General features: G+C 43.8%; 1 protein-coding gene across 2 annotated transcripts in view; it reads right to left on the reverse strand.

The window, feature by feature from the left end:
• Positions 1 to 20420: 20420 nt before the first annotated feature.
• Positions 20421 to 22407, reverse strand: part of MPDZ (multiple PDZ domain crumbs cell polarity complex component) — a 113053-nt gene continuing 111066 nt past the window's right edge. Inside the window, exons 49-50 of one of the 2 annotated variants that reach the window (XM_033173271.1) lie at positions 21782 to 21905; positions 20421 to 20885 (exon numbers count right to left, since the gene is read on the reverse strand). In XM_033173271.1, the coding sequence (XP_033029162.1) occupies positions 20739 to 20885; positions 21782 to 21905 (271 nt within the window). In that variant the 3' untranslated portion in view covers positions 20421 to 20738. The remainder of the gene's footprint in view (positions 20886 to 21781; positions 21906 to 22407) is intronic. The other variant, XM_033173272.1, reaches the window with a different exon arrangement.

Below are 22407 nucleotides of genomic sequence, written 5' to 3' on the forward strand. Positions count from 1 at the left end.
TGCACATATGGTCCACACACAGGCTGCATTCAAATGTGAAGTTTATTGTGCAAGTTTTCCTGGTTATTCCATCCCAAAGTCTAACATTTCTCTTATACTGCAGTGCCATTCGCAGAGTCCTTAGCAGCCAGGGAACTCTGGGAACTGCAGCTCTGTGAGGGAAAGAGGCATCTCCCAACAGCTCTCAACACCCTTAACAAACAGCACTTCCCAGGATTGGGGGGGGGGCAGTGGCGCAGTGTGGGTTGCCTGTGTCCGGGGCCGCATGGAGTGTCATAGGAGGGAGGGAGAGAAACGGAAAGAGTCTAGACAACTGCCTAACAGCATCTGCGTCACCTTGGAGATCACAGCCGCAGAGGTAAGAAAAGAAGAGTCGTTCCATTGTCTGGAGAGGTCACTTCCTGGTTTGCATAGAGAAGCCGTTTTCAACTGAGCTGTGACAGAAGTGCACAGGTGTATTGAGCCAGCACCAGGTGTTTTGCTACCCATACAATTTTGCTCCCGTGTTAACCGCCCCTGTGTCCCCTTCCCTCATACACGCTATACCACTGTTTGCGAGGAGATGTGACTATTTAAAGTGGTATGAGGAAGCTTTGACTGTATAGTACAGTCTCTGCAAAACATCCAGTGACCCTCTTCCTTTTCTAGGGTCCTTGGGAGGTAGGAAATGACATTCCAGTCCTGCTTCATCTTTCCTAAATTCCTGCTAAGAGCCAGCTGCTTGACAGGGACATAAGGTTAATAGGAGTAGGTAGTTGTCCCTGTTTCTGAACCATACATAGACCCCGCTCAAGACATTTTGCTGCCTGAGGTAGAACAGTGTGTGTTGTTCACACACATACAACCAAAAGTACACAGTACCCAAAGCCTAGCCGAGGTATTTTGGCACCCGAGGGAGAAAATCCCACAGAGACGTCTCCCTGTGGCTAAAACTACAGTAATAGTAAATTCATAATTGTTGGCCTAATGTTAGGCAGCCTAATGCTAGGGCCGGCCCCTGTATTCTTTGAAAACCCAAACGTCAGATATGTGATGGCTCCTAGGCAGGAGCCTGGGGTGGTTGATGCTCAATCTGATACTGACCTCTAGCAGCCGGTTACCGGAGAACTGAAAAATGTGAGTGGAGAAAACACAGCAGATACGTAGCACAGAATTGAACACGCTTGCTTAGGATTTTCAGCCACTAGAGCTGCAATCCTAATCCCTGTTTCCTGGGAGTAAATCCTGTGGAATCCAATAGGATTTCCTTCTGAGTAGACCCCATTAGGTTTGTGCATTGAGTAAACAACAGTGCTGTAACTTGAGCTGTGTGAACTTCCAGGGCGTCTTTCCAGTTCAAAATGTAGCGCAGGAGTGAAAACGGTTGGATGGATAGATGGATACCTTTCCTTCTGTGTGGTGCATTGGTTCGGCCCAGAGAAATCAGAAATGGAAAACATCTTTTCAGCCCAGACATGCTTTTCTGCCAATGGCAAGGCTTTTTTTCCCCAGAGAAAAATATCAAGTGCTTAGCCTTATCTCATTTTAAAATTGCTTCTACTACTACTTGTTCCAGAAACAAATATTTCTTCCTTTGAGGAAATATTTTGATGCTAGTCCAAGGAGAGTGTCTTCTTTCTGAAATTCATTCGAATGCTCTGGATGAACCATTTTATATAACTTAATTATCCTGCTCCAAAAATTCCAAAACCTTCTATGCTGGCCGGGGTGCAGGGTTGTGCTTGCTGTACCGGGAGCTAATGGCATCATCATCATTATTATTATTATTATTATTATTATTATTATTATTATTATTATTATTATTATTATTTATTTATTTATATACCACCCTATACCCAGAGGTCTCAGGGCAGTTCACAGAAAAAAATCAAAATATAAAACCTCAAAATATATATTTCAAATAAAAATAACAACTCCCCACACCCAACCCGCCCCCACACACATTTTAAAAGGGCATAGAATGTCAGTGAAATCAACCAAAGGCCTGGTTAAAAAGGAATGTTTTGGCCTAGCACCTAAAGGTGTAAAATGAAGGCGCCAGGCGAACTTCCCTGGGGATAGCATTCCACAGACAGGGAGCCACTGCAGAGAAGGCCCCGTTCTCGTGTTGCCACCCTCTGGACCTCTCAAGGAGGAGGCACACGAAGGGAGGCCTCAGAAGATGATCTCAGGGTCCGGGTAGGTTCATATGGAAAGAGGCTTTCCTTCAGGTATTGCGGTCCTGAACCATTTAAGGTTTTATAGGTCAAAACCAGCACTTTGAATTGGGCCCAGAAACTAATTGATAGCCAGTGCAGTCACACCAGGATCGGTGTAATACGCTCAAACTGTCTTGCTCCAGTGAGCAACTTGGCCGCTAAATTCTGCACTACTGAAGTTTCCAAACCATCTTCAGAGGCAGCCCTATGTATAACGCACTGCAGTGATCTAACCTTGAGCATAGACAACAGTAGGTAGGCTATCCCTGTCCAGATAGGGGCGTAGCTGGGCCTTTTGGGCCACTGAGGCCACCTGAGCCTCGAGCGACAGCAAAGGATCCAGGAGTACTCCCAAGCTATGAACCTGCTCCTTCAGAGGAAGTGTAACCCCGTCATTAACTTCTAGAGACCTGCCAAGTTTACCTGTCCCTAGCAAAACACCCACCAAATTGTAAGAATGTGTCAGGAAATGTGGACTAGAGCCCCTGTTATAAGAAGCATCGGATGTTCACTCCACATTTGTGAGGGAAATTTCTGGGGTGATGGCACCAGTGCTGGCCCCCTCATTGTACTGATTCATACACCTGCTAAACAACATCTGTTTTAGGAAGACATAGGCTTGGCTCACACCACGCATTTAAAGGACACCCCTATAATATGGATAACTGATGTGCATCATTTCCATGTTCAACCCTTAGGGCATCCTTCAGGAACCAGATGGTCTCCTGATGTGTTGGGCCACAATTCATATTAGCTAGGACTGATGGGAAGTTCTCATCCAAAACATATGGAGCAACCAGATTAGCCAAGGCTGACTTAGGTTTTTTTTTATTAAGCAGCTCATAAATTCTTGCAAATAAAATAAACAGAGCAGCCTTCCCAACCTAATGCCCCCCAAATGTGTTGGATGAGAGAACCCCCACCATCTCTGATGGGGCTGCTGAGAGTTGGGAGACCAAAACATTTGAAAGACACCAGATTATGGGAAGGTTGGGTGAAAGACGGGTGGTTTTGGTTTTGGTTTTTTTTTTTGGTTTTTTGTTTTTTGTTTTTGCACAATGAGCAGGGTTTTTTTTTTATTTGTAATTTTTCCACCAAACATTGGTCTAGACATTAGTAATTCCCCAAGTTCTCCACAGTTGTTCAAGTTGTGCTTCCAATTAATAATTAGGCTGGTTGTTGCTCAGCTCTATATGATTGCCTTCATTCATGTCTCAAGACTTCCAGGGATGGTGTCCAGATCAAGGGACTTACTGGTAATCATACTATTCTGTTCTGTCGGGCAGACCACAACTGGAATACAGTGTCTAGTTCTGGACACCACAATTTAAGAAGGATATAGACAAGCTGGAATGTGTGCAGAGGAGGGCAACCAAGAGGATCAAGGGTCTGGAAACCAAGCTTTATGAGGAATGGTTAAAGGAGCTGGGTATGTTTAGCCTGGAAAAGAGGAGGCTGAGAAGAAGACTGAGAGGAAGTATAATAGCCATCTTCAAGTGTCTCAAAAGCTGTCTCATGGAAGATGGAGCAGGCTTCTTTTTCTCCTGCTCTGGAAGGAGAAAAGGCAGAGACTGTCCTTCTTTAACACAGGGTATATTGACTGCTAAGCAAACAAAGATATCTGAGAGGATGGCAGCAATTGGTATAATGCAGGCTTCTTCAAGATGGTACCTTCTAGTTGTTTTGGACTTCAACTCTCATAATCCTTGACCATTGGTCATGGTGACTGGGCTTGAAAGGAGTCATGGTCCAAATGATCTAGAGGACATCAAGTTGGGAAAGGCTAGTATAATTGCTCTTGAGGTGACCAGAATATAGATGTATTCCTTTAGAAGGGAAACATGGAGCTATTTGCTGGAAACTCAACGTATTCAGCCTCCAGTCAAACTGCACAGGGGCCTGACACCTGTCAGCAATTAGAAGAGAAGATGTCAACTAATATACTCCAGGATGAATGCCACACACACACACACAAAAATTATTTTGCATGACCTCGAACTCCCCCAAACTGGGAATGAACCACGTGGAAGGAAGTACTTTCTTATTGCCCAACACTGTCATAGAAATGTCTGCAGCATCTGCATAGTCCCCTTTCGGAACGCTAAATTCAGAGCATAGTAGTGAGACAATGACCACGTACAAAAATAGCCATACAGTTGTGGAGTTTGTGGCTGTAAATATATGATGCAAAGAATGGCAGCTGGAGGGAGGGAAGAAAGAACGACAACCAGAAATTTGGAAGGAGGAGGAGGAGGAGGAGGAGGAGATGAGGAGATGATGGAGATGGAGGAGGAGGAGGAGGAGGAGGAGGAGGAGGAGGAGGAGGAGGAGAAAGAGAAGGAGGAGGAGGAGGAGGAGGAGGAGGAGGAGAAGAAGAAGAAGAAGAAGAAGAAGAAGAAGAAGAAGAAGAAGAAGAAGAAGAAGAAGAAGAAGGAGAAGAAGAAGAAGAAGGAAACACATTGCATTCTTTTTTATGGATGCACAAAGTGAATCTGAATAAGAGTGATTTCCAAGTGACAGCTGAATAATGCAAATCTGAAGCGTACACATTATCCAACAGAAAGCAACCAAGTGGCATTAACAAATAAATAGTCAGCATGTCTCATGATCTAGCCTGAACATGAACTCGCATAGGCTGGTCACAGCCACACCAGACATGTCAAGACCATTGAAAGTGCAATTCTGGAAACGGTAGTTTGTTCAGGGTGCTGAGAGCAGTAGCTGTGTGAGGTATAAACTGCACTTCTCGTGATTCTTAAGGGGAAGCCATATGCTTGAAATGTATGGTGGGGATGTGGCCTGGGAATTCTCCAACTATATGAGGAAAATGCTGCTGTTAACATTTGTTATGAAAGAAGAGAACCTTGTGAGGAGCAATCCCTGACTGGATATTATTGGCTGGAGCGCCTCTTTCGTATCTGTCGTTCTGATCTAAACTCATCGGAACTGACTCCTGAGGTGAGAGTGGCTAAAGCAGGAAGCAAAACAACATGCCTAGATGAAATTAGATCAAACTGTGCTGTTTAGAAAGGCCATGCATGGCAGGGGTTTCCCTGAACAGAATGCAAAAAAGGTGAAATATCTTTCATAAGAACCAAACAAGGACCATGATTTAAGCATCGGTTTTGTGCAAATCCTGCTACTTGCTATTTAATTATTGTTGTTTATGTTTTAACTAGTTATTTGGGCTTTTATTTTGTATTTTTATATTGTGAACCACCCCGAGATCTTTTGATGAAGGGCAGTATATCAATACAACAACAACAACAACAACAACAACGTGATTTATATTTATTTGCAGGGGTTCCTCCCAGGCCCCATTTACACTATCCATTTAAGGCAGTATCATACCACTTTAAACTGTCAGGGCTTCCCCCAAAGAATCATGGGAAGTGTAGTTTGTTAAGAGTGCTGAGCATACCGTGTTTCCCCTAAATTAAGACACCATCTTATTAATTTTTTTCCTCAAAAAACACAGTATGGCTTATTTTCAGGGGATGTCTTATTTTAACCTCTCCGTATCGGTACACTGCATAGCCACGCCTACCCAGGCCATCTTAAGGGAGGCGCTTATTTTCGGGGTATGGCTTATATTGCGCAAATGCATAGAAATCCTGCCATGGCTTATTTTATGGCTACGGTTTACTTTAGGGGAAGCAGGGTAGTTACAAGACCCCATATCCCCCTCACAGACCTACAGGTGAAACTCAAAATATTAGAATATTGTGGAAAAGTTCATTTATGTAAGCAATTGTTTTGATTAGCCACTGGAGTTTAATATATGAGATTGACTCATGACATGCAAAGCGAGATATGTCAAGGCTTTATTTGTTATAATTGTGATGATTACGGCGTCCAGCTGATGAAAACCCCAAAGTTGAGATTGTTAATTTGGGGTTCTCATCAGCTGTACGTTCCATGAGCACCTCTTTTTCTAGAAAAATAGCACTAGCAACACTCATTATCAAATTTCGCCTTTTCATGCAACTTTCAGGTCCAAATCAAGTGTTTTCCTTCCAGCGTCATGCAATATGGCTGATGATGCCTGACATTCACACAGAGAGGACAGAAAGCACTCTTTGAGGAGTTGCATACAATGTTTCCTCGCCTCCCCCTTTCCTTTTTTAGGCTCTTCAGCCGGCAAAGTGGGTCAGCCCTGCTGAGTCACTTTCACTTTGAAGCTGTCGTCGTCGACTGAAGTCCTGAATGTGGCCAGAGCTGCCTCGCACCACCAGCAGCGGGGCCTGCCCTTTTTTCTGACTGCAACCCCTTGATTAAAGAGCGACTTTCTATTTTGGGTGTATCCCAAAGGTGAACCAAGCCGAAGATTCCTGCACAAAGAGATTAAATGAAAACTTGAACTTTTTGGATTGCAAAGGTTCAGCCAGCTCCTGAGCCAGCAGCTCTCAGGGGGAAACCACAGATAGAATTTTGTTATGAGCCTGGTGCTATCTAAAGCTGCATCTCTCCATTTCATAATGTTTAACCTATAATTAGGTTACCATTACAGACCCTCAGAAGCTGTCCCGGTTTCTGATTTGATCCTGGACTGACCCACTTTTCCTTGTTGTTGTTGTTCAGTCGTTCAGTCGTGTCCGACTCTTTGTGACCCCATGGACCAGAGCATGCCAGGCACGCCTATCCTCCACTGCCTCCCGCAGTTTGGCCAAACTCATGCTAGTCGCTTCGAGAACACTGTCCAACCATCTCCTCCTCTGTCGCCCCCTTCTCCTTGTGCCCTCCATCTTTCCCAACATCAGGGTCTTTTCCAGGGAGTCTTCTCTTCTCATGAGGTGGCCAAAGTACTGGAGCCTCAACTTCAGGATCTGCCCTTCCAGTGAGGTGTTCCAGCTACTTCTTTAAGGATGGATAAGTTTGATCTTTTTGCAGTCCATGGGACTCTCAAGAGTCTCCTCCAGCACCATAATTCAAAAGCATCAATTCTTCGGCGATCAGTCTGAGAAATGTTGGAGGGTATGTCATTAGCGTGGTCAGGGTTGGAGTTGTTGTGGCATCTCAGGGATGGATTCAGAGAGAGACAGGGAAGACTCTTGTGCTCAATCAAAGGGCCTTTGTGCCCAGACCTACCTATATGATGAGCCAGACAACAGCAGTTGGGATTTATAGCAAGAGTAATAAAAAGAAATTGTTATTTAGGGGAACTGAATTTAATTCTAAATTACATACCGGAAATGTGGGAGATTTCAAGGGGTCAAAAATATATATGGATGTACCATGCTATATTAGAAGCAAAAAAAAAAAAAACTTGTTTTGATGAATTGGAAGAGCCACAAAAAGATTCCATTGAGCACATGGATTGATAATATGGACAGATTAGCTACATATGAACGAATTGCATGTTGACAGAAAATAAGAATGGATAAATATGAAGAAATATGCAACGAATATTTAAGCAATAAGGCAGATAGTGATGGGAAGTAGTGAGAGGAGGGAGAGGTGGGAAAATATTGTTTAAAAAGGTGTAGTCATAGGTATATCAGTGTATTCAAATCTGAATTGTCAAATTGTGTTATTATGGTTTTTGTTGTATGTGTCTTTTGTGGTCTATGTTTACATCGAAAAAATTAATAAATTTTTAAAAAAACCATTTTATTGTATAAACATTAGGATCTATAAAGGGTAAAAGAGCAGTCATTATTAATGAACAGTGGGGGCTCCTATAAATCTGTGGCACATGAAAAATAAATCACACATTAAATGACATTTTTAGTGAGTTACCTCAGCTTAGGACCCCAGAGTGGGTGCCTTCCTACTGTTAGCCCTTCCTTGACTGGGCCTGGGGGAATTTGCGCAGCTTGCTCCCTGCTCCAGCCTTGAGGCACCAACTCTGTGAATTAGGCAGACCTCAAGGTGGGCTCCTGTTTTGCTGAGGGGGAGTTTGCTACTGCTGTCTTTTGGTATCTTTATCTCAGATCTTGTGATTTGTGTGGAAATTGCTCGGTTTGGTTGTGTATTCTTTTAATGTTTGGTTTATTCTTTGAGACTACTTTGGTCATGTTGTAGTTATATATATATATTTCACGTTCTAAGCTACCTCAAGCATGCTTAGAACTGTGGAAAGGCAGCATGGCAAAAAATATTGGTTTTTTTGTTTTTTGTTTTTGCATGTATGTAAGGCTACCCCGTGAGTTTCATGGCTGACTGGTGATTTGAACCCAGGTTCTCCCAAGCCATAATTCAGAACCCTAACCACTACATTATATTGCTTTCCTTCATGGGCTTTTCTCCAAGTGCACAATGTGAAATCATGCCTCTGGGTACAAAATAGTTGAGTCAAATTTCCAGTTCAAGCATCTGCATTTTTGCATCTGTTGAACTAGTGAAATTAAACATGTGTTTAGATATTTAACTCTATGGAGCTAGGAAACTGTATCAAGTATGCTGCGTGAACTTGGGGCGGCGGGGGGGGGGTCAGGAATCCTTGGACTGTGGGAACCGTTTCTAGAATCTGTTAGGGGAAAGACTCTTGGAAGGGCTTACTGGACTTTGGAAGTAGTGTGAGGAAGATTTAGAGTGACCATCCACCCATGATGATTCCCGAGGCTTAGACTGAGGACTTATATGCTTACATGGTCATTGAATACAGAAATATAGGAAGCTACCAAGTCTATCCAGCAAAGCCTTGTCTTTGACTAGATGATCCTTGGAATCCCTTCCAACTTTACAATTCTGTGATTCTATGGCTCTTGGAGAAAAGGCAGAGACTGCCGTTCTTTAATTCAAGGTCTATTGGCTGTTAGGCAAGCAAAGGTGTCTGGGAGGAGGGCAGCAATTGGTATAATGCAGCCTTCTTCAACATGGTACCTTCCGGATGTTTTGGACTTCAATAGTCCTTGACCGTTGGCCATGCTGCTTGTGCTTGAAAGGAGTTGCAGTCCAAAAGATCTAGAGGACATCAAGCTGGGAAAGGCTAGCATAATTGCTCTTGAGGTGACCAGAATATGGATGTATTCCTTTAGAAGGGAAACATGGAGCTATTTCATGGAAACTGTTGACTTATTCAGTCCCCAGTCAAACTGCTTAGGGACCAGACTAGAGGTTGGACTCGGTGACCCTCAGGGTACCTTTCAAATTTACAGTCTGCTCCTGAATACCAGCTGCTGGAAACTTGGGGAGTGGGGAGTGCTCTTATGCTCAGGTCCTGTTATGGGGCTTCACGTGGATATCTGACTAAGCACTGTGAAAGCAGGATGATTCTCATGTTCTTATTATGAGAGTTCAAGAATACATTCCAGGCAGGGAACGTAGGGCTGAGGCGGAGGCGTCACCAAAGGACAGATAGAGTGAGTTATGGAGGGCCACATTTGGATGAGGTTCCCCACAACTGGTGTAAAAGAGAGTCATTCTGTGGGTAGTCATTGAAAAGAGCTGCACCTGGCATTTTCTCTTGAGGAACTCTTCGAACGCTATGCCCCATTCTCCTGCTTCTGATTACAGCCAGTAGCTTTTCCACTTTTGACGGGAGGATCTCTGGATTGGGCCCATGCCCTCAGAAAACTGGTGGCACTGCTTTATCTGGGGAATGGATGTGGGGATGATGAAAGGATATATTTTGGAAGCTAATGTGCCAGGCTGTGCCTCAGGTCTCTTCTTGACCGGTTTCTGAACTGTGAAGAACCACGGAGCAGTACGGCAGCCCTCTCAAGGAGAATTAATGGGTGTGAGAGGATCAGCTCTTTCCCTCTGAGAACAATCTCTAAAGTAACTCCAAATGAACCTTTAAGAGACCTGTTTTACTACTCAGCGAGTGGAGCCTTTTGGGGCAGACTCTGATAAGGATCTAGTCATTTCCAGGGTCTCTCTTACGAAACAGCTTTGTTGGGATTGGCATCTGCCTCTGGAGGGAACTGTGCCACCCAGCTCTGCGCTTCACTCGAAAATGAAATCATGCAGCGGTTGGAGAGGGGATTCATTATTCTGTGAGCTTTCCCCCCCTTTCCTTTTGTTTGTTTTTACTGTACTGCATTTTGCACAATGTGATTTATTGGCTGCACTTTACCACCATACAATTACACCTCATGACCCACTGTCCCGATGAAAAGAGGGATGTCCTATTCAACTATTTATTATTATTATTATTATTATTATTATTATTATTATTACACTATTTATACCCTACCCATCTGACGAGGTTGCCCCAGCCACTATGGGTGTCTTCCAATATATATAAAAGCATAATTAAACATTAAACTTAAAAAAAAACCTTTCCTATACAGCGCCATCTTCAGGTGTCTTCAAAACATTGGATAGTTACTTATCTCCTTGGCTCACGGAAAAGCGGGACATTCCAGGGTCAAATCAGAAACCAGGACAGCTTCTGTAAATCCGGGACTGTCCCTGGAAAATAGGGCCAATTGGAGGCATAGCTATTTGGAAGAAGGGAATTTCCCTTTAAAAAGGGGAAAAGTTGACAGCTATGCTTGGAGGGTCAGGAACAGGCTTATAGCTTAGGATCAGTTTGAAGAGAAGTTCCTGGTGTTTTGTGCCCTCTCAGGCACTTTAAATCCCCTTTTTTGCCATTTATAGGAAATACACGGTGGACTTTGAGTCACTTTTTTCTGGTGGATAGGTAATACGATGTGCTCTTGTGGTTCCTGAAAGGTTGCCTAGAAAGGAATGCAGTCTTGAAAAAGGATCCATACCCCCATGTAGAAGGATGAGCAGAGGAAATGACCCCATTCTCCTGGCATGTCACTCCTGCTGAACAAATTACCAAAGCCGCAGCAGTCTGGAAGTCCGCTTTCCGCTTTAATTAGTCATTTCACAGCACCCGCCATCCTCTTCGGTGTTAGTCAATATTAAACTATAGCACAATTACCTTTTAACACCATTCATATATTCTGGACTTAGGGGAAAGTTGCCTCGCATTAATGTTGATGGAACTGTTCCCTCCCCATCACCTAGTAGTATTGGGTGTGAATTTTCGCAGAATGTAGCTTTTATTTATTAGACAATTTTAGAAAATGTGTGCGCCAGAAGTACCTAGTACGTAGGCTGAAGGGGGCAGGCCCTCTGGATTTGTAAAAATTTTGGAGACCAAGGGCTTCTGTGACTCAGAATTCAGCCTGAAAGTGATTCTTTTGCAAAGCCTATGCCTTAATCTTGTTTGAACTTGGACTCTGATTCCAATGCACACCACAAGTTTGCTGTGAATAGCTGGCTATTGGTTATTCATGCGTGATCAGGGGTTGTTGACTTAGCATAGCTTTAACTGATTCTTATCACCCGAGAAAGTTTCCCCCTCCAAGCTATAGAGGTAGGAACTAGGAAACGGATAGAAGATAGATCATTAACTCCCTTTGAGCTAAGGAGAAATAGATGGCAAATGCTTAGTTCGGATCAGTCCCTTTAATCCTGTATATACACACTGTTCCCACAATGCACCAAGGAGGTGGGATCTGCATCGCTGGAGAAACTTATTAAATTAAGATACTTCCGTCGCCATTTGCTAGTCAGCGAGATCTGCTTGCTGCTCTAGCATTCCCTTTTTGACTTTTGCGGAGACTAGGGTGGGAAAGCGTAGCCAATTAATCCTTCTGCTTCGTCAATTAAAAGCCGTTGATCCATTTTTTAAAAAAGGTGCTCCAGGCCAGAAGATAGCTTAAGACTTCTCTAATGCAAATGCTTACAATACAAATGGGAAGATTTGCACGTTAACACAAGCACTCTGAGCCCAAGCGAAGCCTCAGGCTGGAGCACTGCCTGCTTGCTTCCTGGCTTGTCATTATATACCAATCAAGAATTGTGGTTTAAATTAAATGCTGGTTTGTTAAACAAGCCAGCTTCATAATCCATGGTTTGAAGTGAAGCTGAATCATGACTTGTTCCTCCTTCTGACCATGCAGGTGGAGCAGAAAAGAAGGTGGGGTGATTGAGCCTGAGGCTTTGCTTGGGCTTGGAGGGATTTGTTCTCATAATGCCAAATTTAGGTTCAGTGTTACACAAAAACCAGGCCTAGGAATGGCCGGAACCACCTTAAATAGACAGTCCTCTCTTTCTCTTGCCACGGAGAGAATGCCATACCCTTCAAATGTCCTAATTTTCCAGGGACAGTCCCGGAATTACAAAAGCCATCCAAGCTTCTGATCTGATCCCAGAACAACAGGGTGCTGTTAGTGGCTCCTGGCTGGTTGCCCAGTAAAAAGACAAGGAAAAGTTTCTTACAGTCCATTCTTATTTCAAACTTTACACAGAGAGGCTATAGAACCCAACCACTTGGATAATGGCATTGTCCCGAGTGAATCTCCACCCCCCCTTTTCTCCCAGTTCCTCATCCGTCATCATCACCATCTCCTCTATGGGTGCTGCTAAGTGCCCTCTGTCTTTGAGCTCTTTGCTCTCCTACTTTTAAGGCTTGCCAGGTTCTGAAAGATAGAGGGTCTAGGATGCTTTCTGGTGACGTGTCAGCCAGCCGCTGCTCCAGCTCTGCCTGCTCCTCCTCTCCCGTTATTTCCCAACTTTCCCCCTCATCTGCCTCTGAGCTGTGACCACCCGGAAAACCCTGTTGTAAATCTAAACTGTCTTCCTGTTCCTCCTCCCTGGAACGGTCAGGATGGGGGAAGCCGTCTCCACCACTCCTCCCTGACAGTCCCTATTTCCCCGCCAGTGCGCCCCTGCTGAGCTCGGGGTGGAGGATGAGCTGGTGCTTGTTCGGAGCAGCGGCAGCTCATAGCAGCTGCTGGAGAGGCTGCCACCACTGAGGCCCTGCCTTGTGTGACATGCCGGTTCTGAGGCACAGGCAGAGGGCAGGGGGCAGTAAAAAAGGGGGAGCAGAGCAGAGCACAATGATTCTTGGTTTTTATTTTATTTTAATGCTTTGTGTGTCTTCATCTAATCTTGCCGTTTTCTAAAACTGATTTATCGGTGTGTGTTGCTGTTACCCCAATAGCACAAGAAACTTATTAGCCCCCTAAAAAAACCCCATTAAAAACAGGTTAAAAATAATGTCGAAATCTGTACACCAGGCATCCCCAAACTGCGGCCCTCCAGATGTTTTGGCCTACAACTCCCATGATCCCTAGCTAAATGGACCAGTGGTCAGGGATGATGAGAATTGTAGTCTAAAACATCTGGAGGGCCGAAGTTTGGGTATGCCTGCTGTAGACTGTACAATACTTACTTTTTTGCTTCACATTCCTCCTGAGCATTATGGCTGCCCTTTTCTGAAACTTTTCCAAACCAACAGTATTTAAGTTTTTTTGAGGTAAGGTGGCCCCCAAAATTAGCACCATTGGCCATTTGCACCTGAAAAGAACAAGGCTACGATCCACCTGCAAGCAGAAGGCAAGCTTGCCCCAGCTCACACTGCATGGGAAGTAATATTTCTGAGCCAATTCAGAAACCTTCTGTGCTCCAAAACACCATTCACATTGTGCCCTTGACCCCCCCCCCCAAGACCTTCCCCATTGAAGGCTTACAGCAGTAGCATATGTGGAGAGGAAAAGAGAGAGGTGTTTTCCTTTCTCCTCTCTTTTAAGTGCCCTGATGTGGTGTCTAGGATGGAAAGCTTGGTGACCCATGAGGAATGCAGTTGCCCCAAGGGCTCCTGCAGAATGCCATGCCAGGCGCCATGCCATTTTCTCTCCCCAAATGCTGCTTTCGTTCCTGCCGAGGCCAGGAAAGTCGTTTTAAAGTGGAAGGGTGTTTTGGTAACCAGAAGGTAGGCAAAGAGCATGTTTTGGAGATAGGTGAAAGCTGGGGTGCCTTCCTCAACTGGACTTTAGTCCAAACCAGAGAACAATTTGGGGGCACAGAAAGCTTGCTCCGTCTTTGAGGCAAACTTTGTGAACCCTGGAAACCTGAACTCCAACTATTTTAACAGCTTCTGTAGAGTGTATTGTTAGATCAGCATCTGAGCTGCTATTTCTCTTTTGAAAACCAAGAGATAGCAAAATGACCTCTTGTTTTCTGATGTGTTGGGAGTTTGGAATTTTCATTTTGAAATAAAGTTCAAAACGTAGGCGCACATCACAATACAAAGTCACCCCCTGATGAAACTCCTGAGTATGTGAGTAATTAATGCTTATGGGACAACTGTTTTCTGCTCTTCTGTTTCTGGGTCAAAGCCATAGCAAGGAAGAAGTTTTAGGATTGCTACTGGGGTTTTTTTTAAATCCAGGTAACTGGGTTAGGGAAGCAAAGCTTGGTTCTCTACTGCTCTCTAGTGTGTGTGTTTTGCAAAAATCACAAAACACAAACATTTAAATCCCATTGATTGAAGGCGAGCGTGGCTGCCTTCCTTGCTGTCGCTTGTGGTTGAAAACTCACTTAAAAAAACAGCAGGTTAATCTCCCAACATGGGCTATTCATCAGTTCCTCAGGCTGAACAGCTTTCTCCTGCCGCCACTTCTATTCAATACATTCTCAGTTGGTTGGATAGTAATTCCATACTGCCAGTGATTTGAAATGTTTGCTGCTGACAGCAGGTGATGCCCTGTGAAATGCAGAGGGAAAAGGTGAACGCTTATTGAGCTGAGCGGCCTGCAACCTTATTGGGGGCTGCGGATGCTGGAAAATGGTAGTCTAGTAGTTCACAAATCTGCTTTTCCCCCCACTAGCAAATGTGTTGCGGAATTTGGCCATGGGAAATACTGAATGTGCTAGAGTCTTAAGAATCCTAAGCATGTAAAACAAAACAAAGCAAAGCAAAGCAAAACAAAACAAAACTGTAACAGATTGCTCTTCCCTTTAAATGTTGCTCATGAATAACGACAAGCCTTCAGGTAAGCTAAAACTATTTATTGTTCATAATGTACTTACAGAAACAAAATAGAAAATTCTTTCCAGTAGCACCTTAGAGACCAACTGAGTTTGTTCTTGGTATGAGCTTTCGTGTGCATGCACACTTCTTCAGATACACTGAAACAGAAGAACACTTCTTCAGATACACTTCTGTTTCAGTGTATCTGAAGAAGTGTGCATGCACACGAAAGCTCATACCAAGAACAAACTCAGTTGGTCTCTGAGGTGCTACTGGAAAGAATTTTCTATTTTGTTTCGTCTATGGCAGACCAACACGGTTACCCACCTGTAATGTACTTACAGAGTCTCTGGAGCACGACTGCTCAGTTAGTTTCAGCTTCCCGGAGTGGCGGGCTTTCCGCGCCCTCGCCAACAAAGCCAACGGCTCCGCACTCTAAAATGACGTCTGCGTTTCCCTCCCCCCCCGTCTCTTCTTCCTGTCTGAGACTGACTGCTTTTGGTCTTTGCCCTGCCATACCAGAGCCTGCCATCTCCCCCTCTTCGGGAGACGTTTCCTGACGGGGGCTTGAGCTGGGAGATGAATCTGTGGAAATTATGGGTGGTGGTTCTCTTTAACCCAGTGACTCCCCTTCCCTGGAGGAATCACTATCTTTTCTCCCAGCTCTAGCTTGCTCCTCTGTCTCTCCCTGCTCCTCCCGAGTAGTCCCTCTATCCCTGACAAAAACAAAACAACAGAATGCAGGGATATCACAGAGATGTGTAAGATTATGTGCGTCATGGAGTAAGAGGAATTTTTATCCCTCCCTCATAATACTAGAACCCAGGGCCATCCCATAAAGCTGACTTCGGGAAGATTCAGGACAAAAGAAAGTCCTTCATCATGCATAGTGAAACTATGGAACTGATTGCCACAGGATGTAGTGGTAGTCAAAACTTGGGCTGGCTTTAAAAGAGCATTAGCCTTGTCCTCTATAAATTTGTCTACCTCTACCCTTCAATACGGGGTCTGTAACACGAGAATGGATTCTTTGTGACATCTCTATATTGCATTTATTAAATAAGCATGGGGACAAAGGTATCCCCACCAGGTAGGTGTTTGTGGAATGAATGTCTGCACCTGCTCGCCATTCTGTTGCCCACCTTATCCTTCCAGAGACAACCAAGACACCTGAAATCTCACTTGTTCACCACAGATGGCTTCACATTTATTAAACTAAATCTGCATTTAGACACGAACACCATAATAAAATATCTGTACACTACATCTGTTACAAATATAGAGAATATTTCAAGTGGTTTCACATACGGTAAGGTAGGTATAACACACTCTAAGCTGTTAGTACAGACAAGACAATGATTCAACACTGATTTGTTTCCAGTTATAGTACTTTACGGTGAGTCTCTCTCACTCTACGCCCATGTAGTATCTGAAAGTAATTAATGATACCAAAGGACTTCTTTTTATTTAAGCTGCACTGAGCTACCGGCTAACAATGTCTGAGGAAAATTCCCTAATCTTATTTTTCTCTTATTCTGAGAAAAAGTGAAAGTATTCCTAAATGTTCTAATTCAGGTTTGTTTTTTTAAACTTTCTGTGTTATACAGTAGCAACAATTCAATATCAACAGCCTTCTGGCGTTTTCTTGAAATAGTAGAAAACAGAAGGAACACCTGTGCTCTTAAGATGTAGGAACATCTTCCTTTTCCCTCTTTTTTGCACCAAGTGATTTGACGTTGCTACAACAGCAAACACAACATACTGCTTCAGGAAGAGAACCTATTTTTTACCATTTGAAAATTTCTGTTGCACACATTAAGCTTTACCTAACTCAGCTGTAAAAGTTGCAAGGTTTTATTAAAGTGTAGTGCAGAACCAAACGTTCTTTGACACACATTTCCAGTGTGAAAAGGGTGTTTTGCGAAGGTGAGCAAAATGTTTCCTGAGAGACTTCTAAAAGCTGTTTTTTTTGTTTTGTTTTTTTTTAAATGCTAGTTCAGTGCTATTCATTGCCCCAACTAACTGCAGTTGTGGTGCAAAATTATGCTTTAAAACTAGCCTTCCTTTGTAGTAACAATAATGTCAACACACAGCCGGTTGATGGGGACTGACAAAGCTTAATTCAGAATGAGCAGTACTTCCGGAATAGGCATTTCACTCACTCTGAAGTAGCTTCCTTGCCTCTCAGTAACATTACAGAGCCAAATCAGATTATCTGCATCATGATTACATTGTTATTAGGAAGGAAAAAAATGCCACTTTCAGGCAAGGTTTGTAACAACTAAGCTGTAGACCATGGGTAGGCAAACTAAGGCCCGGGGGACGGATCCGGCCCAATCGCCTTCTCAATCCGGCCTGCGGACGGTCCAGGAATCAGCATGTTTTTACTTGAGTAGAATGTGTCCTTTTATTTAAAACACATCTCTGGGTTATTTGTGGGGCATAGGAATTCATTCTTTTTTTCCTTCAAAATATAGTCTGGCCCCCCACAAGGTCTGAGGGACAGTGGACTGGCCCCCTGCTGAAAAAGTTTGCTGACCCCTGATGTAGACTGTGAAAAGGCTTGCAATGGAAACATTGCCTAGACATGGAGGGGAACTGAATGTATGGTGGGTGTTTTCCCCTCTGCAGTGTATCCCCCACAAAAAAAGAAGTCTACCCACCTAAAATCTCTGAAGGGGCAGCATCTAACACAGGAGGAAAAAGAAGTTCACAAAATGTGAACCTTCCAGCATGGACCAAGATATTGGGTGAAGGAAATTGGAGTGCTACATGAGAGGACTTAAGAGGGTGGGTGTTGTCAAGAGTAGTAGGAAATGTTTTGCAGGCTACAAGCATAAAGACATGAGAGAGTAATCCTACGTATCTGCTCAGAAGTTAAGCCCCACTGTGTTTAATGGGACTTAACTCAGGCTTAAATTTAAGGTTTGGCTTTTGAGTTTAGGATTGTGCTAGCAGACGTTTACTTACTTATTACCTGATTCATAAACCTCCTTTCTGATAAATCCTCCATCCAACAAACAGCAGCTCCTGTCTGTAGACTAATGCGTGAGTCCTCCTTGTTTACCTTCAACATCCTAGTGCTACACTTTGAGCGTTTCTCACACTTCCACTCCCCAAAACTGTGGGCTATTTGGGCCGGTTTTGTTCGCAATGCTCAAAGTAACTAAATTATGATAAAGCATTCAACATCATGGACAGTGGCAGGGATTTGGGACATTACGAGACATTTGTTCATAGGAAAGTTAGTACTACCTCTTATGAAGTACTACTTTCTGCATAAATAAAACTCTGAAGCGGAGCAGCGATTAAGAACAGTATTCATCTTTCAAGTACAGGGTTTACCAGATACCTGCAGTATGTTCATGTATACACAACAGAAAAGCAGTAGGCATGGGTAGACTTCAGCCAATCTAATTCTCTAAAAACTCAAACTGGATGCGACCCCTGGGTTTTTCTACTTCTGCTGGTGGGAGCAACAGCATTCTCAAACCGCTGCTGCATTTTGCAAGTGTTCCCTGTATTGCAGATTTCATAGGTTCATAAGACAAACTCTTGACAGTGTAAGCATGAGATCATAGGGCTGGCAGGGACCAACTACTACAACCCCTTCCCAGACGGCTCCTCCAGCCTGACTTGCTGCCACACATTAGCCCATGTCCTTAAGACCACTGGGTATTATACAGAGAAAGCAGGTGCCAACAAGATGGCAGCTGGGTATATTACTCCATTATGCCTCACTGTTGGAGGGGCTCAATGGCAGTGCAGATGCCTTGTCCAAGGAAAGTTTAAAGGTTTAGACGCTGGGGTCTTCAGTTACATGGATCCTAGACTGAGGCCCAGGAGAGACGCAATCAACATTGGCAGTATATAATTGGATGGGCCAAGAGTCTGACTTACAGGCACTACCTTGGGGCAGGGGAAAGACATCCATGATGGCCCCCCAACTGTTGTTGGACTCCAACTTCCATCAGCCCCAGGTCAGAGATGTGAGTAGTAGAACCACAGGTTTCTTACATGTGCCTTAGGGCCTAGGCAAGTGAATCAAATTCACATGCTTCAGAGGCAAGAAAAGGAAAAGGAAAGCTCCAAGTCTGCTAGTTCATCTCAGCTGCAGGAACATCCTTCTTAAGCCCAAATTCCAGTCATCGTGGACAGGTGTCACCATGGCTCTTACAGAGAACTTAAGAGCAGCCCCTTGTTTCCTGCAGAAACTGTGTTGCCCTGGTGTTTCTTGCACCCTAAGAGGCTCCCAGGCACATGTGCAAAGACATTATGCATTTGGAGTGAAGACTGCAGCCGTTCTGATAGACAGGTTTACGCGGCAGCTAACTAACTGCTTTGATGAAATCTCTAGTTCTTGAGATGGACAACTTTCTTGTAAAAGATCAACATCTCATTCCTTGATTATTTATGGAGTTCTGGAACTCCGCTTAGAGTCTTGTTAACTGTGCCTGCCTCAAACATCTGTTTGACATGCCGCTATACATACTTTCTTAGTTAGGCTTGCCAAATATTATAAGCCAGGTGCCACAATGACACAACTAGGTGCTTCCAAATTGTTTCCTTTAGATTTGTCTTCTAACAGCAGTGGCAGACCTTGGCATTTCAAATTTCAGTGGCACCCTGTGCATCGCCCAAATACGGTATTCCCCCCGCCGCCTTCCATTGGAGTAATACTGGCATGCCTGCTCTGGCATCCTGAAAGCTCATTGCACAATATCCGTTGCCATACCCTTACAGCCAACTCTGCTAACAGCAATACAGTAAACCTTTCCATTTCTCTCTCTCTCTGCAACCATATACTGAATGCTTTAATTTTTAAATTAATTTAGGATTAGTAATTCCCATGGTGTTAGGACATGTGTTTTATATGGAGAGTTCTTATGGAGCTTTATTACACTCCAAGACTTAAGAAATGAAATCTGGGGCGTGGCATTAAATACTGAGAGCCCCATTTAGTTTTGTGGGACAAAATAAACAGCTACAGCACTGAAAAGGGATAGAGCTTCCCCTCCCCAAAGTCTATACTTCTGATCCTGGGCAACATTCCTATCACTGCCAGGGATTCCATAGGGAAGGAAGAGGAGTTGCACTGTATCTCTGCAACCTTTGCAACAGACAGGCATTGCTAGCACATATCCCATTCAGTGATTGGCATTTTGCTACCATTTAAAAAAGGCCAGGGAGTCCAATCCAGTCTTATGATTCTCATGAATATCCAGCAAGCTTCCAACATGACCCTTTTAAAAGTGTTGCTCCCTAGCCATATTATTGCAGAAAGGAACTTGTCTAAGTTTCACAGATGGACACACAGCTAAAGAACAGTGGTGAACTTAAATCAGACTGACTGATACACGGCCTTGAGAGGTCCCTTTGTTGTCAGAGGTCATGACTGGCTAGCTGATGTTTGGAAATTTAACATTGCCAAAGCCAAATATCACACATTTTCAGAGTTCCAGAACATACCCTCCCCTCCCCGCCCACAATCACACATCAAGTGTCTCATAATTACTTTATATTTTTCTCCTTTCATTGATTCCTCCCTGCCTCCATTTTGATTCTATTAGTGCTGCTCTCAAGTTCTCCTGACACTGTCCTATGCTACAGAAACCAACCTCTGTACCTTGACAGCAAGAAACTATTTCTACTGCGTATAAAAATAAGATCATTTGTTGTTGTTGTGTTTTCCACCTATGATGTCAAACAATCTGGCAGCTGCAGTGAGCAAGAGAACGATATAAGCATTTCCATTCTCTTTGCTGTGTGGAATGTGGACAGAGTAATTGTGCTGACCCAAATCTTCGGGGGAAGAGGGTTCAAGAGAGAACAGTCAGGGTCACCGTTCCTTTCGTTCTTTTTAGAATAGCCACCGCTTCTTCGTGCGTGATCCCTTCCAAGCTCTGCCCATTGACAGCAATGATCTGATCCCCTCTCTTCAGTCGCCCATCTTCTGCTGCAGCACCCTGAAATGACAAAGGAGCCAAGTACTGGTTTGTGCTTGCAGCTTACTGGTTTGTGCCTGCAGCTTACTGGTTTGTGCCTGCAGCAAGCTTATACAGCAATTAAAAAAAAACACAACACACACAGAAGTTGGGGTGACTGATTTTGCCTGACGGGTAAATTAGAAAAGATATAAATTGAAATACAAACTGTATTTCTGTATTTGAAATGTTAATTCTGAGTAAAGGTAAAGGTACCCTTGACCATTAGGTCCAGTCGCGGACGACTCTGGAGTTATGGCGCTCACCTCGCTTTAATGGCTGAGGGAGCCGACGTTTGTCCACAGACAGCTTCCAGGTCATGTGGCCAGCATGACTAAGCAGCTTCTGGCAAACCAGAGCAGCGCACGGAAATGCTGTTTACCTTCCCGCCGGAGTGGTACCTATTTATCTACTTGCACTTGATGTGCTTTCAAACTGCTAGGTGGGCAGGAGCTGGGACTGAACAACGGGAGCTCACCCCATGGTGGGGTTTCGAACCGCCGACCTTCTGATCAGCAAGCCCTAGGCTCTGTGGTTTAGCGCCCTAATTCTGAGTAGTTGGAGTCATAAATTTAAAGTAGCATGGGGACAAGCAAAGGACACCTTCACCCAGTTGTGGTTCCCCTTTATCACATACACAGCACAAAAAGACAATGACCTATCACTATGCAATAGAACGAAATGACAACCCCCTCTCCCTTTCTTTCCTCCCAACCGCAAGAAGCCTATGACACTCATACCGAATGTGAATGAGCTGCGAAAAAACCTATATGAATTGAAAGTGGAGACGCTGTATGTACTTCTCCTTGTTTGTTTGGTAACATGAGAAAATCTTCCATACAAACTAATTAAAATAAAAATTTGATGTTGGCGCATACCTTTGCAAACACAGTCTTCACATAAATGGGCAGGTCTCCATGAGGACTTCCATACCCGCCTACGATGCTGAAGCCCAGGCCGTCGGGTCCCCGATCCAGAGTGATGGTTTTATACTGTGGAGGTCTGTAAGGCAAGAGGCGGAAAGGTGAAGTCCAGCAACAGCTACTCTGAACCAGGGATGGGAAAATCTTTTTGCTCCAAAGGTCACATGAAGAGGTGCCTGGTTGGTCACGGAAACATATGCCGATGGACGGGACCATTTCCCCCCATTTATTTATTTATTTTTATTGATACACCAAAAAAGGGAAAAAATACAAATAAAAACAGTGATAAAGACAATATTAATTACAAATCAATAAAGCAAAAAGTGGTCCTTGAACTATAGACCCAACCTCCCGTCTATTCCTTATTCCAATTATATATTATTTGTTGCCAGTACTCATTTTTCTCATAATTATAGGTTTATCTTAGGTCTCATCTTTCTTAAAGCTACTACTGAAATTATTCAAATGCTGCGACAGTTTAAGCTGCTATAGTTGTTTTTCAAATAAACTTTGAAAACTTCCCATTTTGAGACAAAATCCTCTTTTGGTTTGTTCTTTATTTTTTTCTGATAAGCTGTCTA

Source organism: Lacerta agilis, chromosome 16, assembly GCF_009819535.1.
Source record: "Lacerta agilis isolate rLacAgi1 chromosome 16, rLacAgi1.pri, whole genome shotgun sequence".
Taxonomy (NCBI): domain Eukaryota; kingdom Metazoa; phylum Chordata; class Lepidosauria; order Squamata; family Lacertidae; genus Lacerta; species Lacerta agilis.